The 17,652-nt window shown below is 34.9% G+C and overlaps 1 protein-coding gene across 1 annotated transcript in view; it reads right to left on the reverse strand.

The window, feature by feature from the left end:
• The window catches only part of Lrriq3 (leucine rich repeats and IQ motif containing 3), a 123,676-nt gene that overhangs the window by 78,060 nt on the left and 27,964 nt on the right, over nucleotides 1–17,652 (reverse strand). The window contains 1 exon segment of the mRNA XM_010605245.1: nucleotides 7,080–7,240. Coding sequence (XP_010603547.1) covers nucleotides 7,080–7,240 — 161 coding nt within the window.

A 17,652-nucleotide genomic window follows, 5' to 3' on the forward strand; every position in this document is an offset into this window, starting at 1 on the left:
ACACAAAGCTTGAAACAGAGAATAAAAATACAATACAAAAGACAATAAAATGAAGAGTTGATCTTTTAAAAAGTAAAAGATTGATAAACCTTTAGCCAAATGAAACAAAAGTGAAAGAAACTCAAATCAATACAATTAGAGATGGAAAGGGGGATCTTGAAACAAATAACACTAAGCACCATTTTAAAAATATATATTTCAATAAAGCAGAGTCTCAAAGAAATGGATAAATTTCCAGACCTATATTACCTACCAAAATTAAACCAAGAAAATATAAAAAACTTACATAACAATCAATGAGATTGAAACAATAAAATATCTCACAACAAAGAAAAGCCAAGGCCCAGGGATGGTTCACTGACGGATTTCCCAATTTCTTTAAAAAAGAACCAATACTCCTAAAACTAGTTCATGAAACAGAAATAGAAGAAACAATTCCAAATATCCTCTATGAGACCAATATCCCTCTGATTAAAAAAAACAAAAAGACAAGGACACACTCACACACAATGAACACAGATGCAAAAATTTCTTGATAAAAAAACTTGCAAACAAAATTTAGCCACATTAAAAGAGTTATACACCATCACAATGGTTATGCTTGATAGCATACATGACTGGCTTGGGATTATTAAAGCACACATCTGGTGTGTCTGTCTGGGTAACGGGACTATGACTTTACGACTTGTCCTTTGGGTCAAGTTCTGGTCCTCTCTGGTGCTCTTCTTTGATCTGCTTCCCAGCTTCAATGAAGTAAGTAACTTTCCTCTATACTGTGGTTAGGACCTGAAAAGTTCCCCTCAACTCTCATAAGCTCACAGGGACGGCTTTTTGAGAATGACTGGATGAAGGAGCACTGTCTTCTTCGGTAGATTCACCCACTGCTAAGTTCACTGATTGATGTGCTGTTGGGAGTTACAGTCTACTTATAAAAGGCAGCTCACTGGACCGGGTGAACTGGAAGGATCTATCTCCTTCCCCAGGTCCTGCCTTTTTCCTGTACTTCCGGTCCACCAAAATGTAAGCAATTTTTCTCCATGCCAGGTCCTTTTAACACAGTTTCTGCCTTGAAGCCAGCTGACCATGGCCTGTAACTGTAACCCATAGTAAATCTCTCCTCCTTTAAATTGTGGGTATCAGGTACTTTGTTTTAGCAATGAGGCAATTAAAACAAATTTTGGTACCAGAGAATTGGGATAATTCCTGTGACTCTACCTGACCACATTATTTAGAAGTCTTCAGAACTTCAGAACAAAGGAGTTGGAAAATTTTGGAGATGCTTACTAGAGAATTCCTAAAGTGCAGTAAGCAAAGAGTGATAGGAGATTTTGGTCAGATATCAGAAAATGAGAATACTGATAGAAATGCAGTGACGAAAGATCAGTATGACGAAGTTACAATTGGGAATAAAGTCTCCACTGGCAGTTAAATTACTTGGCCATGTATGTATAATACGCTGTGGAAAAAAAAAAAACCTGTCTACATTTTCCCCACGTCCTGAGAACTTGCAAGAGATTGAGATTAATGATGGTGAAATAATCTAGCACTGAAAATTCAAGACAGCCTAAAGAAAAGGCTTTGACATGGCTATAGGCAGGTTTAAAGTGAGACTCAGGAGCAAAATCCTATTTAAAAAGTTTGGAATTTTACATAATAGTAACATCCTTCAAAGTTTGGGCAAAGGAGATAATAGTTGTTAAGAAGATAACCATTCAAAATGCAAAAGTTCTTTGCATCCAAATGATAGCCTTGAGGGTATCTCAGGTATCAGCAAACTTCTACACTTTACTCTCTCAAGGGTGCAAAAGGATAATGGTAAACTTCTTTGAATGCTTTTGCTTTGAAGACAGAGCTCCTGAGAAACCTGCTTTCTGGTAATTGCTTTCTGGTATGCCTTTGTCAGTACTCATCTATGCAGACATTTGGAGACCTCTGCAGCCATTGTCCAAGGGAGCCCAGCTACTGATTAATATAATGGTAGACCTCGGAATCATCCATGCTGTGCTGGTTTTATAGGAATGCTGAATCAAGTGTTGAGGAATTAGTGAGGAGATTTCAGTAGGTGGCCTGGAAAACCAGGCAGTCCACCTTTGTGTGGGCATGGAGTGAAGCTATGACAATGAAGTCAAACATTTAGTGTACATCCCACAAAGATGGAGAAGCCAGGAACACCGAACATCTGAAAAAAAGTCACAGGCAGTAAGCAAAGCTGACCCAAGAGAGAGACCATGAAGGCACAATCTGCAATACCACAGAGGAAGGGCCAGCTAAGCCTTTTGGACCTCCCATCTCATCAAAACTTGGCTCATGGATATAGAGTTAGAGAATTTAATATGTATTCTGCTGGGTTTTGGTCCTATTACTTTCTATGCACTTATTTCTCCTTTTCAGAAAGGCAACATTTATCCTGTACCATTATATGGTACCTATGTTCCCGTGTTTAACTTTCTTTTCGGGGGGGTACCGGGGATTGAACTCAGGATGTTACGCTTGAAAGGTAGGCAGTAGTACCACTGAACTAAATCCCCGGCCTGTAACTTTATTTTTGATTTTTAAAGTGGCTCAGTCTAAAAACTTGTATCAGAGGAGAATTTGGACTTGGATACTTCTGCAATACTAGCATGGCTAAAACTTTAGAAAACCTTAGAGATGGACTAAATGTATATTGTATAAAGAGATGTTTAAGAATCTTTTGGGGGCCAGGGGTAAAATGTGGTTTGGATCTAGAATATCCCTCATAACTCTCATAGTGGGGGATTCTGGAGGGTGGCTGAATCATGGGGAGACCATAATCATTTGTAGATTAATACACTGGGGAGTTCAGTATTTGCGTGTGCTGTTGTGGGGGAGGCTTGGTAGGAAGAGGTAGGTCTTTGGAGGCATGACCTGGAAGGGTATATCTCTCTCCCAAGACCTCCCTTTGCTCTTTGCTTCCTGGTCACCATAATGCACGGAGTCTTCAGTTTGCCTACTTATCAGGTCTTTCCACTGTGCTCCTTCTGCCTTGGATCTAGCTCAGCAGGAACTGTCACTGTAACTCAAAATACTTTACAATGTCCTCTCCGTGTTGCTTCTGCTTTGGGAAAAGGTAAAGGTGGACTAAAACTTCTGGACCTGTGAGGAAAATTAAATCTTTCCTCCTTTAAATTCTGGGTGTCAGGTATTTATCTCAGAAGTGGGAAAGCTGACTGACACAACCATATTCAAGTTAGTTTCATTCTAGGAATGCCAAGATGGTTCACTATATACAAATCAATAAATGTAATATTCTACACAAATAAAATCAAAGAACAAAAACCAGATGTTCATCTCAATTGAGACAGAAAAAAAATCTCTGGCAAAATTCAACATCATTTCATGGTAAAAATCCTGTAAAAAACAGGTATTAAAGGATCATGCCTATATATATAATAAAGGCTATCTACAACAAACCCAGAACAACCTCATATTGAATAGGGAAAAAATTAGAAGTATTTACTCTAAAATCAGAAATTAGACAAGAATATCCATTCTCAGCAGTCCTACTCTACATAGTACTTGAATTTTTAGCCACAGCAATTAGGTAAGAGAAAAAAATAAAAGGGATATAAATAGAAAAGGCAAAAGTCAAATTATTATTCTTTGTACACAATAAAATTCTATATGTAAAGATCCTAAAGAGTACACTAAAAGACATTTGGATCTTTTAAACAAATTCAGCAAAGTATTGGAACACAAAATCAACATTTAAAAATCAATACCCATTCTATTTGCAAATGATGAGAAAGAAATCAGGAAAATTCCATTTATAATAGTTTCAAAAAACTGAGCAGGACTCAACCTAACCAATAATGTAAAATACCTCAAAAATTAAAACTGCAGAATACTGAAGATAGAAATTGAAGAAGATATTAAATATGGAAAGACAACCCACAGTGATGAACGGGCAGGACTCTTATTATTAAAATGTCCATATTACCAAAAATGATCTGAAGATTCAATGCAATCCTCATCAAAATTCCAATAACCTTCTTCACAGAACTAGAAAAACATTCTTAAAATCCATATGGAAACATGAAAGATCCAGAATATCCAAAGAAATCCAAAACAAAAAGCAATGAGGGAAGCATCACAATACTACAATACTTGATTTCAAATTATATGACAAAGCCAAAGGAACAATAGAATCAGAGTACTGGCACAGAAATGGTCACGAGAGCAATAGACCGGAAGTCACGAAAGAAATCTACACTACAGCAATCTGCTTCTTGACCTAGGAGACAGCCTCTTTAACAAATGGTGCTGGAATAAGTGGATATCCATACGTAGAAGATTTAAACCAGATCCTGTTTCTCACCCTCTATTAAAAAATCAATTTAAAATTGAACAAAAACTTAGGTACAAGGCCTTCAAACTGTGGAAGTGCTAGAAGAAAACATAAGAGAACCCAAGAAGTCATAGGCAAAGGCAAAGACTTCCTGAGGAGAATTCCAATGACACAGGAAATAATAGTTAAGAATCAACAACTGGGACTAAATCCAATTAACAAGATTTATACAACAAATGAATCAAGAGAGTGAAGAGACAGCCTGCAGAACTGGAGAAAATCTTTGCTAGCTACTCTTCCAACTAAGGATTAATATGTAGTATACAAGGTATGTAATGGGGTAAGGATATGACCAAAATATATTAGACATGTGGAACCAAGTATTTTAAAAATTAATAGGCACTAAGAACAGTAGTAAAAAACTAAAAAATTCTAATGTTCTCCTACAAAAATTAGCACAATAAATAAATGGGCAAATAAATTGAACTGACACTTCTCAAAACAAGTACAAATAGCCAAAAAGTGTAGGAACAGATGTTCAGCATTTTTAGCCATTGGGGAAACAAAAAGAAAAACTACCTTGAGATACTGTAACCCCAGTCAGAATGCCGATTATCAAGAATAAAAATAATAATAAATATTCACAAGAATATGTGAAAAGGAAATCCTGTTGGTAGGTATGCAAATTAGGACATTCATTATGCAAATAACTTTCGAATTAAAAAACAAAACAAAACAGAATAGATCTGCCCTGTGACCCAGGTACACCACTCCTTGTTATACCCAAAGGAATCCCACTTGGTATGCTATAAGGATACATCAATACCCATGTTTATTGTGATATAATCACAACAGTGAGGCCGCAGTTGACATATAAAATGTAGTGCTATTCCGCTAAAAAAAAGAATGGAATTATGTCATTTGCAGAAGAAATGGATAGAACTAGAGGTTGGTTTGTTATGCAGAATAAGTCAGAACCCCAAAGCCACATTTTGTATGCTTTTTCTACTACACAGTATCTTAAAAAAATAGAGAGAGAAGCATACAAGGGAAAGTATTACTAGACAACAGGCAGAGAATAAAGGGGAAGAGAGAGGGGATATAAATCAAGGTAAAGGTGGATGATATGATTACATGTCATATATCAAAATGCCACATGGAAATAAAACACCTTGTAAAATTAATTTGCTCCAATATAAATGTATTTGAAAAAGAAATATAATCGTGAAAGAAAATAGAAATGGAAAACTCCTTAATAAATATATGTAACCAAATTTTGTAATATTAAAAGTACTTGCAAAGCCTTTAAAATATTATATTCTGTGTAACTTTATAGACATTAGATAAAATAGTATTTCAAAGGGATGTCAGGGGTATGGGGAAAAAATGAGAACCAAGACCTGTCATGCAAGGGTACAAGACCCCAATGATAAATGTAACTGTATGGTATACCTAAAAAGTACCAATAAACTCAATAAGATTAAAAAAAGATAAAATAGCATTTGAAAAATGAATGTTATTCCTATGCATGCAAGCAACAGTCACTTCCCAAACTTTACATACATGCATAAAATATATATTATATATTAGCACATATATATTTAAAACACATGCACTGGCTATCAATATATCCACATATATCCAAACTAGTTATCAGTCTACAAAAATTAGTTATCAATATAACAACAATTACAGAAAGCCTCTTTTGTTTTAAAGTATATACAGAAACAGTCGGCATGCTGTAAGGTGAATGACTATATTCTACACTTGCGTCAAGAGAAACTTCACAGGAACTTTATAATTCGATAAGCGTTTACTCTCGTGTGGAGCAATTTAATACAGCTGACTCTGAGTAGTGGTGAGGAAGAAGCTTTGAGTCAGATCCATTTGCCTTATGAGAATCCATGTTTTTATTCAGAGGGTAACTGTGACTTGAAGACTCAAGGAAGATCTTATCCCACCCAGAGCACAGGTTTTTATTTACATAGAAAGCTGCCTAATGACAGATGAGACCTTTCCTGCTTCCTTTTTATCACGCTTATGTAACTGAACATTTTATAGTTCAGGCTGCTCAGGAACAGGCTTACATATGAAGTTTATATATCACAAACACAATGATTTAAAAATTATACAAAATTTACCATCATTAATTCCACCTATAATTCTGAGTCTTCATTTCTAGCACTACCTAATGTCCAAAACAAAACAAAATAAAACCCGAAAGGTTAAAAAAGCATACTCTAACATCAGATGACCCGAGGTCAAAAGCATATGTGGATTTTTGAAAAAAAATCACTGCTGAGCCTTGGTTTCCCTATTCATAAAAGTAGTTAAAATACCTGTCTTCTGGTGTTGTGCAGAATAAACTACATTCTACATTCAGATACCCAGCACTGTCTGGTGCATGGCAAGCACTCAGTTGACATAAGTATATTTCTTTCTTTTTCCATTGTATCCTTAAAGAAACTTACTTTATCATAAAACACTAAATGTTATACTGTACACAGATAACCAATAAGTTTTCTATTAGTACTACAACTTGCAATAAATGAGAGAAAAAAATAGAGAGCATTAATTATAAAATTGTTGGGATAAGTCAATGTAATATGTAATAGTGTACTAATTGCATTACTTATACCAAGAGAATGTAAAGCAAAAGATGAACAATATAATGGAGGATATCTAAATATATAAGTTGCAACTTTAGTATCACAACTAAAATTATTTCAAGGTAATTAATCATACTAATTATATTTAACATGCTACTAATTACTTTCATGTTTGCAATGTGCAAGTTTTCCTTTTATTTTAGTTTCAGACTTGGAAAAGATATCCTTAATGACTTTGTCTTCATTGTCTTTGGTTATGTAAATCCATTTGGTGTCACAGTCTCTAATAATTTTCTCCTGCTGCTTTTTACACAAAAACGAATGGCTAAATATAAGGGGAGGGTTAACTATCCATTAGTTTTTTGCCAAAACAGTCAAAACTACTGATGAATTTATAACATCTTAGAAATTATGATGATAAATATAATACTTGTTTTTACCATATACATTAAAATACTATGTAGAGACTAAAATTTGTTCATCACTACTCATGAAGGAATAGAAAAACTTCTGAAAAATTTCTTCTGCTACAAACCCATTGAACAATTCTTTAGTAATATTTGTTATGTATTTTAAAATAAAAAGGCAGAAATAACATGACTAAATTATCAATAAAAATATAAGATAATCAGTGGGCCTTTTTCCTCCTCAGTAAATAAGTAACTGGTGTAATTTCTGGCCTACAAAAATTATATCTGTATTACATTACACAAATACCAAGGATAGTAGTCCTGAACAATAATGTTTAACAGAATATTGGACAAGCCACTAAATAATGTTCATCTTTCCGTTAGTCAAAGTAACAAAATTAAAAATAAATAGGTAAGAGTAATTTAATTCTATACTTTAATACAATATACCAAAAATATTAATGAGACCTACAAACTGCCACCATACTTAATGGTAAAACTCTGAATACCCATCCTTCTAAGATCAAAGACAAAAAACAGTATGTGCCCTCCCATTAAAACTATTCACACTGCAACACCAAGCAGAACTTGCTCCTCTATCAGTGGAAAGAACTCAACACTGTAAGCAAAGAATAATAAGATCATATTCATGTCATCACATGAACAAATAAATGGTGGAAAAAAATGCATGACCATACAAATAAATGCAGAAAAGGCATTAGAAAAAAACTCAGTAGGCCATCTTTTTTCAAAAAAAAAAATGTTTGTAAGGGGAGATCAAATTAAAGAACACCCACATCATGGAAATTACTTACCAAAAATTGATAGCATCCATTTTATGTGGCAAAATAGTAAAATCATTTGAATCAAAGTAATAACCAGGTGGAAAGTTTATTGTTACAGCACTTATTTAATAGCAGAGGTAAAACAAACTAATGCAAGAAAACAATATTCCTACTTCTCAGATGCCTCAAGTGGGCTCTATTTACTCTTTAATTCAAAATATTTTTATTGGTGACCTACATATTAGTTAAGGTAAGATATGGTAAGAGAATAAAATCTAAAATAGTGTCAGTTTACCTCTCATGCTGAGCATGGGCTGGAATACATTCATCACATGGGTTGAATGATGACATCCCATGGGAGAGGGAATACATGAAAACAAGGGTGTCCTGAAACCTCAAAAGTAGGTGTTACAGTTTCTATCTGGAGGTCCCCCAAAGCCTCATGTACTCATAGGTGGGATTTCTTGGAGACGACCGGTTCATGGGGCCCTGATACCCTTTACAGCTCACCTCCTTGTCTGAGGTGAATCCTTGGCCAAAAGAGATGCCAAAACTCTCTCAGAATTTTGGGTTATGTGTTTGGCATTACTTCTTATTTTGAGCAGAGATGAGTGGACCATCCTTATGTACTACACTCATTTTTTATTTTACTTAGTTCAGTCAGTGTCTAAGAAGTGTGTTGGGAAGTCTGTTGTTTTTTTTTATGTTTTTGTTTTTGTATTTGTTTTTTGTTTGTTTGTTTGTTTGTTTTGTTTTTTTGAGATAGGATCTCACTATGTAGTTGAGACTGACCTGGAACTCACTATGTAGCCCAGGCTGGTCTCGAACTCACAGTGATCCCCCTGCCTCGGCCTCCCAAGTGCTGGGATTACAGGCATGCGCCACCACACCCGTCTGGGAAGTCTATTCTTAATCAGTATTTTTCCTAATTCTAAATAAAAAATTCCCTTAACCTTTGTCAGCATTTTTTCTCTCATTACCATTCATCAGATATTGCCAAAGCTAGGGAAAAAAACAATATTAGGTCATTTTCACTCTGTAACTCAAACCACAAACAGGAATCACTATGTACCAGGCTGGTCTCGAACTCACAGTGATCCTTCTGCCTCGGCCTCCCAAGTGCTGGGATTACAGGCATGCGCCACCACACCCGTCTGGGAAGTCTATTCTTAATCAGTATTTTTCCTAATTCTAAATAAAAAATTCCCTTAACCTTTGTCAGCATTTTTTCTCTCATTACCATTCATCAGATATTGCCAAAGCTAGGGAAAAAAACAATATTAGGTCATTTTCACTCTGTAACTCAAACCACAAACAGGAGGAATATGAAATATAGTCCTATATTTACCTTAAATCTTATTCTTCAATTAACTTATTTTCAAAGTTAATAATAAAAATAATTTTTGTTTTCTCTGTCATTGTTAAAATATCTTAAGCATTTTTAAAATGTTGCAATATTTATATCTATTTATTTCATTAATGATTGCTTTGGTTTTCATCTGGCAGCTTCCAAAAAGTAGGGTAGTTCTTTACAATCATCTACATAAAAATCCCAAATACTTAATAAACCACATATCTAGCATAATGGAGAAAATCATTTAAATTTTTTGACTATTCTTTGTAACATTTACTTTTAGTTAATCAATACAGCACAACTTAATAGTTTGTTTACTTAATTGGTTCTGCAGATTTCATACAATTAGAAACTTTGCATGCATTATAAAAAATCTATATGCAAAATCTTAGCCTGTTAATTATGTAATTATGGTTGCTTTGGGAAAAATAGAATGCAATTTCAGAAGTTTGAAGAAAATGAAAGAAGAAAGAAAAGGTGGGAGGGGAAGAGGGAGGGAGCAAAGAATGGGAGGCGAGGATTAAAGAGAAAAAAGTGATGACAGCCACTATCAAAGCAATCTTACCAATTTGTAGTCACTCACTATGTGGTTCTTTTTTCCTACCACAAGCACCACTACACTTCTCTACAATGTACCTATAAATACTTTCTCTTCAACCTCTACAGCTATATATTTTTTTCTGTGCCAAGGATCAAATTCGGGTCTTTGTGCTTGCGGCGAGGCAGGCAGCAGAACCACTGAGCTAAATTCCTGGCCCCGACTACAGCTATATTTTTATCCAGGCCCTTTGGCAGATCTACACACTTTTAGTATTTGCTGCCTGTAGTTTTTCTCTTACAATTTTTACTCCAATAACTTAGAGAGTGATATTTGATTTATTTCATGCACTTAAAAACTCAGAATGGTTTGCACTACCTATAGTAAAAGGTAACATTTCTTGATATGAATACTGACTATATAAAATATTATCATAGGATTCAAAGATAAAATTACACTGCATAAAGCTATGATTTGGATCTTGAGTGTTTACAAAAGTTCCCCTTATTAAATATGTAGTCTCTAGCAGGATGCTATGGGAAAGTGGTGGAAATTCCAATAGACAAGTCGTAGAGGTAGGCAGGCCTTCCAACCATGGGAGCAATGTCCTTAAAGGGAACTGTGCAACTCTCATCACTTCCCTCACTCTCTCTTTTGCATCCAGTCATGAAGTGAATGGTTTTGCTCTGCCACATTTTCTTGGCATGATATACTACATCCCTACCAAAAACCTAAAAACAAGGAAGCCACCCAATCACTGCCTGAAACCTCCAAAACTGTAAGCCACAATGAACCTTATCTCTTTGTAAGTTGATATAATTATGAAAGCTTACACAGAAAATAATTTCTAAGAACACGAGTCATTACTGTACATAATTATGCTGAAGAGTTTTAAACTTTTCACCAGCTCTTCCTTAAAGGTCTACTATCTAGAATTTATAAATAATTTAAAAACATCAGACCTCCCAAATTTAAACACCCAATCCAAAAATGAGCATCTGAAATGAACAGGAATTTCTCAAAGAAGGAATAAGAAATAGACGTATGAAAAATGTCCAATATCACTGGTCATTTGAGAGATGCAAATGAAAACACTGAGATTCCACCTCATCCCACAAAGAATGGCTGCTGTCATGAAATCAACCAAACACAAATGCTGGCAGGGCTGTAGGGAAAGAGGAACCCTGCTCCACAGCTGGTGGGAGTGTAGACTGTTGAAACCACTGTGGAAATCAGTGTGGAGACACCTTAAAGAACTAGGATTGGAGGTCCCAGCCATCCCCCTGCTGGGTATCTTCCCCAAAGAATTAAAAGAATCATAACACAGTGATATATGTGCACCCACATTCATAGCAGCAGAATTCACGATAGCTAAAACTTAGAAACAGCCCAACTACCCATCAACAGGAGAATAGATAAAGAAAATATGTTTTTTTTAAATAAAATGGAGTACTACTCAGCCATAAAGAATGAGAAATTAGAGATAGTTACAGCTAAATGTGATATAAAGTGAAACAAACAGGACACACGTGTAAATACTGAATAGTTTCTCTAGTGTGAGAAACTGAAAACATAAATAAGAACTAAAAGGTATAATAGACATATGAAATGTGAAGAAAAGGTCCACTGCAGAAGGGGAAGTACAAGGGGCAGGGGAAAAGAAGGGGGAATTAATATGAGAATAAAACAGAAACAAAGTCTTTGTAGATAGGGAGGGGTGCAGGGGTTGAAGAGAGGGCAGGGGAATGGGAAAAATAAGAACCAAGATGGATTATGTAAAGGTGCAAATTTCTGATGAATGTCATTATATTGTATACCTTAAACATACCAATAAAATTAATAAAAAATTAATTGGTTTGCAAGAGAAATTTGGAAAAGCTTGATGGAGTGGGCCAGAGAAAACCTACAATACTATATTTAAAGCTTAATGGAGGGCTGGGGATTTAGCTCAGTGGTTCCACCACCTGTCTCACAAGCACAAGGTTCTGAGTTGGCTCCCTGGCAACAAAAAAAAAAAAAAAGAGAAAAGAAAAGAAAAGCTTAATGGGGGTTCTGGTGAGGATTCGGAAGATGCTGGTGAGTATACAAACAGTAAAGGTGATTCTGATTAGGTTTCAAATAAAAATGAAGCAACTGTGTTAGCAGCCACCCTGCTTACAGGATAGCAATAAATGTCAATGCATTTATCTATGCTCTGAGATTTTGGGGGAGGTGAAGCTTAAAGGTGACAGACTACTTCATCTAGAAAAGAAAATTTCAAGGCAGCACAGCATTCAGGCCCCAGAGGAGGTATTATGGATTGGTTTTAGATAAATGCATTTGAAAATTAGTATCAAAAAGGAAAAGAGCAGAAGGATTTTTTTAAAAATGCAGTTTTGCCTGAAAGGGAGCATATTTAAAAGTGCTTTTCAAGGAGAGCGCAGTGATAGGTGCCAATAGAAAGAAGCCAAGTGCTTTATATTAAACAACACAAAAGATTCCTGGAGGAAACCTCAAAATCAGCAAGGCCTCAGGTATCAGGGACCCACAAATTAGAAATAAAAATCTGTTTAAAAGTCTTTTCAGAGCAGATACTTCTGAAAAAGCACACCAGGAACCATGCTTGACCAGGATTGTCTAAGCCAGCAAGTACTCAGCTCCTACACAGCCACAGCTCAAGTGGGTCCAGGGCACAGCTCATGATTGCAGTAGACCTCGGCATCTTCACCAGGACACTGCTTTTTTTGGCATGTATTATGCAAGAGTTCTATGGTGTGAGACGCCTACACACAGATCTCAAAGGAAAGCTTGGGAAGCCAGAGAACATGCTGGAGAATGGAAGCCGCTGTAAGTAGCCCTTGACAGGCTGATGTGACGCTGAAGCTGGGGTGGAGATCCCAAGAAGGAAGAGATGACAGGAACATGGATTTCGTCCCCAAGGAATTGCTGAGAGCCTGCAATATCTGCTCATATGAAGCCAGTATGGCTACAGGGTTGGAGCAGCTGAAGCCTTTGGGATTCTCCCTTCCACGACGTGACCTGGAGGCTACTGGAAGCTGCAGGATTCAGTGTTTGCCATGATACGCTTCAGCCTTGCTTTGGTCTTCTTTGGATGACAATGATCATCCTGTGCTACTATATATTTTAAGTACATAATTAGTTCTTTTGATTGTTACAGGATCTGAAAAACAAATGTGCCTTGAGTGTCAGATGAGACTTTGAATTTGGAGTTTTGAACAATACTGGATCAGTTAGACTTCGGTGACTCTGAAAAAATGTACCTCACTGTGCTTGGTGGAGCATGGCATGAGAATGCACGTAAGTTATTTACCAAGGCTACACTATTGTAATATGCACAGCCATAGATGTTACTGTCTACAAGTGTCCTGAAACCTGAGATATCACTATGTGCATTCCACCCCATGGTCACTTGAGACAGTAAACTGGTAATCTCTACTTTTTTTTTTTTTTTTTTTTTTTTTTGGTACTAGGGATCGAACTCAGGTCCTTCTGCTTGCAAGTCTGGTGGTGGAACCACTGAGCTAAATCCCTGGCCCTCTACTTTTCTTAAAACAAAAACAAACAAACAAAAAAAACCCAATATTTTCTGAAGCTGAATAAGATTACTGTATATGTGTATACGTCACAAAATTGCTTTACATAGTTATTCATCACTGGATACCTTGGCTGTTTTCTGTCTTAACTACCATTAATAATGTTACAACAAACATGGGTGACAGATATTTTTATCGGAGGTTTCTCATCTTTACTTTGGGTCTATACCCAGACAAGGGACTGCTAGGTTATATGGTAGTTTTATTTTTAATACTTAGGAATCTTCATGTTGTTTTCCACAATGGCTGTATCTTACTAATTTCCACCAACAATGTTGTCAAACTGCTATTCTATTAAAAATTAATTTTTCTCAAGTTCTTAGTCATCCTATCCAATGAGATAATGAAAATTACATATTACTGAGAAATTATTAAAGCTTAAATTTAGATATGACCTACTAAGTGTTTATCTACTGTCCACAAGCAATACAGAGTTCACCCACAGCCAGTTCACTTCAAGCAAGGAAATGTTGCATTATAGTGTGACCTTCAGACTTTGTAAAGTTTGTAGCAGAACTGTCCTTAAATTAGGTTACCAAAGCTCATTTGTAGGTCACAGATACAAAGCACTTAAGTTTCAGTGTCATATACTGTAGGAAATCTGACTTGAATTATATATTTTCACAAGACACATGTTTCTGGGATAACCACTGATGCTTGTTTTAAAAGGTCAGACTGTCCTCATCTGGATCTATAAAAAGCAGCAGACAAAGTTGATTCTGTTATGACAGTTTGAATCATTAGGGCATGCACCAAGGCCAGGCATTAGTAATTATCTCCCAAAACCCGCTGACAGATGAGCTGTTCGTACCCTAAGTATGGGAATATCCAGAGGGTGTTGGAGTGAATCCACCCACCATTCTATGCCATCAGTCTACCACTGAGTCTAATGAGGGCAAGACGACAGTGATAAACCCTGCTTATGTGTTTATTTATGCAGAAAATACATTTGTTCTGGTAGAAAGCTAACATAAATATTTCACATCCTCTTCCAGAATACAAAACTAGTTTCTTAAAAGTCCAATACAGAAGTCTATTTTTAATTTTGAAGTTTTGGTGAAATCAAAACATCTTACAATTGTTAGTACAATTAAATTTACTTAGGGTAAACTTGAAATAAAATGAAGGAATAGTTCACTCTAATTCTAATGACTTAAGTAGAAAAAAATATTCAGCTTGAAAAGATGAAAGGTAAACCAAGTAAAATGTATTTAATTGATGATATTAAATTATTCAGAATTATATCTCCTATCAAAAAATTCTATTGATCTTTTGGTAACATTTAAATAAAGATGAATTTTGGTTAGCAAACACCAAAAGAAAGGATATTTGTGCTCCAAAATAATATTCAACTATGCTAAAGTTGCAAATTTCGGGCAGTATTGGCTTGAAATCAATACCTTTTCTTTACATATTATGATTAATAAACCCTATCATATGTAAAGCTAAAGATTTCTTTGAATCTTTGTCCATATCCCTCATATATAATTTACAAAAATTTTTGTAGCAATGTTGATCTAAATTTATTAAATTATTCTCAAACTGATAACATTTAGTTTCAGAAATTATGCTACAGTTATTTTCAACATACTTAAGTTTTAAGGTAGGAATTAACTTAATTTTCATAAGTACACATAAGTAATTCATAAGTACTACATAAGTAATCATTTCCCAAGTCATACAAGTTGTGATATTAGCTTGTTCAGTATTAGCTGTTATATCATTTTATAAGTTAGTGAAGTATTAGTGATATAAGTAATTGGAATGTGGTAATAGTTGTTTCCATTTGGGCTATCTGAATTAATATAGAGCTATTTGCAATTTATCCATGACTTAAAGGTGGAGAAAATCCTTTCTCCCTTTTCTTAAAATCTAAGGCATTTCTTCATATAAGTAAATTTCAGTCCATTCAATGCTTTCTGTCTGGTTTTTACTTTGTATAGAGAATAAACCAAAAGTGCAAGGACAACAAAAGAGTACTCAATGCAGCCTCAGGAGAATGACAGAGAGATGAGAAACCAATAGTAACGGACACGGAGGAGAACCCCAAGCACCCTGCTTCTCTCGTGGTGTTCTTGCTCTCTTGCTCATTTTCCAAGTGCAATTAACATGGCTGACTGTATTTTCTGTGAGATTCCTAGGTACATCTTCAACAAATTATTCATTCCTTAAGTCATTTAAAATTAGCTTCTTCTGTTTGCAACCAAGAACTTTAGATACTTTATTTTATTCCATTTTATATTGCTATAACCAAATACCAGAGATTGAGTAACTTACAAAAAGCAGAGGCATATTTTTTACAGCTCTAGAAGTTGGTAAGAAAAAACTGAGAGGCTGCATCTGGAGAAGGCCTTCTTGCTACATCATAACATGGAAGAGGGTGTGATATGACAGGAAAAAGCAAGTGATGGAATTTGCATCATCATTAAAACAGACACGAGACTGGAGCACTAAGACCCTCAATATGTCCCACGAGGCTTCACCTCTCAGTAAATTCTTTATGGAGATATATTCAAACTACAGAAGTAATGCATAATATAATCTTACGAAATTTTATGTAGGATGGATAAGAAAAGTAGTTTAGTAATTTTGTGAGAAAAACTACTTATGAAATATCTGTCAACACAAAATTTAAAAATCACCAGGAGCATATTATATTGCTGAGTGTAATGCTACTGACTAGAACAGCTGCATCAATTTTAAAAGAATTCTTAGATATTCCACTACCAAAATACAGTAAATTATTTTTTCTCAATTATATTCGTATTGAATGTGCAGTACTTTTTCCTCTTCCTTTTTCATTAAAATTATTTTTGGTTATACCAATTGAACCTAGGGCATTGTAGATGCTAGGTAAATGGTCTGCCACTGAATTACAGCCCCAACCCCTATTTTTCAAGTCTGTTTTTATTCATGGATGCTAAATTTTCCATGATAACAATACCTACAAAGTAATTATAATATCTATTTTACAAAGGAGCTATGAGGGTTGCATGAGCTAATACATAGTAAATTTAAATTTGTAGACAAAATAAGTATATGTCAGTAAGAATAATATATTAAGAATAAAAATTATTTTATATTATAAATAATACACAATCCACTATATGCTGATATATATGTGAAATTAATCATTTTACTATATGTAAACTTTGGAGGGCAGTGACTTCAAATGATTTGTTCAGTGCTGTATATTCAGGACCTAGAAAATTTCTAGCACATAATATGTACTAGGTAAATGCTTATAGAATGTACTACTGAAAATTATTAAGTATATCCTATTTTATATTATGCATTTGAGAACCAGTAGAGAACCTTTGTACTTTCATAGTATCTCTGTAATTATCTGTGTAATTTCATAGATTTGCAATAAAAATGTTAAGAAGGAGTATTATTTTCCCAGGCTCTTGCAAGTAGTAGCAGAAAAAGAAAAAAATTTTATTTGGCCACAGTACATAATGTGTAAACCTAAATTCTGCATCCACAAATTATAAGCATCGTAACCTCAGGAAATTTATTTACAAGATTGCTTATCAGATCAAATGAGGTAGACAGAATAAAACATATAATGCCAAGCCAGAACTTAAATATATGTCTGTTGATTCTAATCTCTTGCAAACTTTAGATAACTCTAAAAAATTCACAGAATATTTAATTAAGCTATGTTTTATATTGCATACTTCTTGTATGTCTGCTTTTCCTTTTCCTAAATGAAAAAGAAAGTGAATACAGGAATTGCTTACAATTAAAAACATTTATACCAAATTTTATTTGGTACATTTTATCTATAAAGATTTGTGTTTCTTGCCGGGCATGGTGGCGCACGCCTGTAATCCCAGCACTTGGGAGGCTGACGCAGGAGAATCACTGTGAGTTCGAGACCAACCTGAGCTACATAGTGAGTTCCAGGTCAGTTTCACTACATAGTGAGACCCTGTCTCAAAAAACAAAAAACAAAAAAACAAAACAACAACAAAAAAAGATTCTTGTTTCTCATTGTATAGCTAGAAAATTCTAAAAGAAGTTTATAGTTGAGAAGTCTTTCTTTTTTGACTTA

The sequence above is a fragment of the Fukomys damarensis genome, unplaced genomic scaffold (assembly GCF_012274545.1).
Source record: "Fukomys damarensis isolate Sample0158 unplaced genomic scaffold, DMR_v1.0_HiC HiC_scaffold_33, whole genome shotgun sequence".
Lineage (NCBI taxonomy): Eukaryota > Metazoa > Chordata > Mammalia > Rodentia > Bathyergidae > Fukomys > Fukomys damarensis.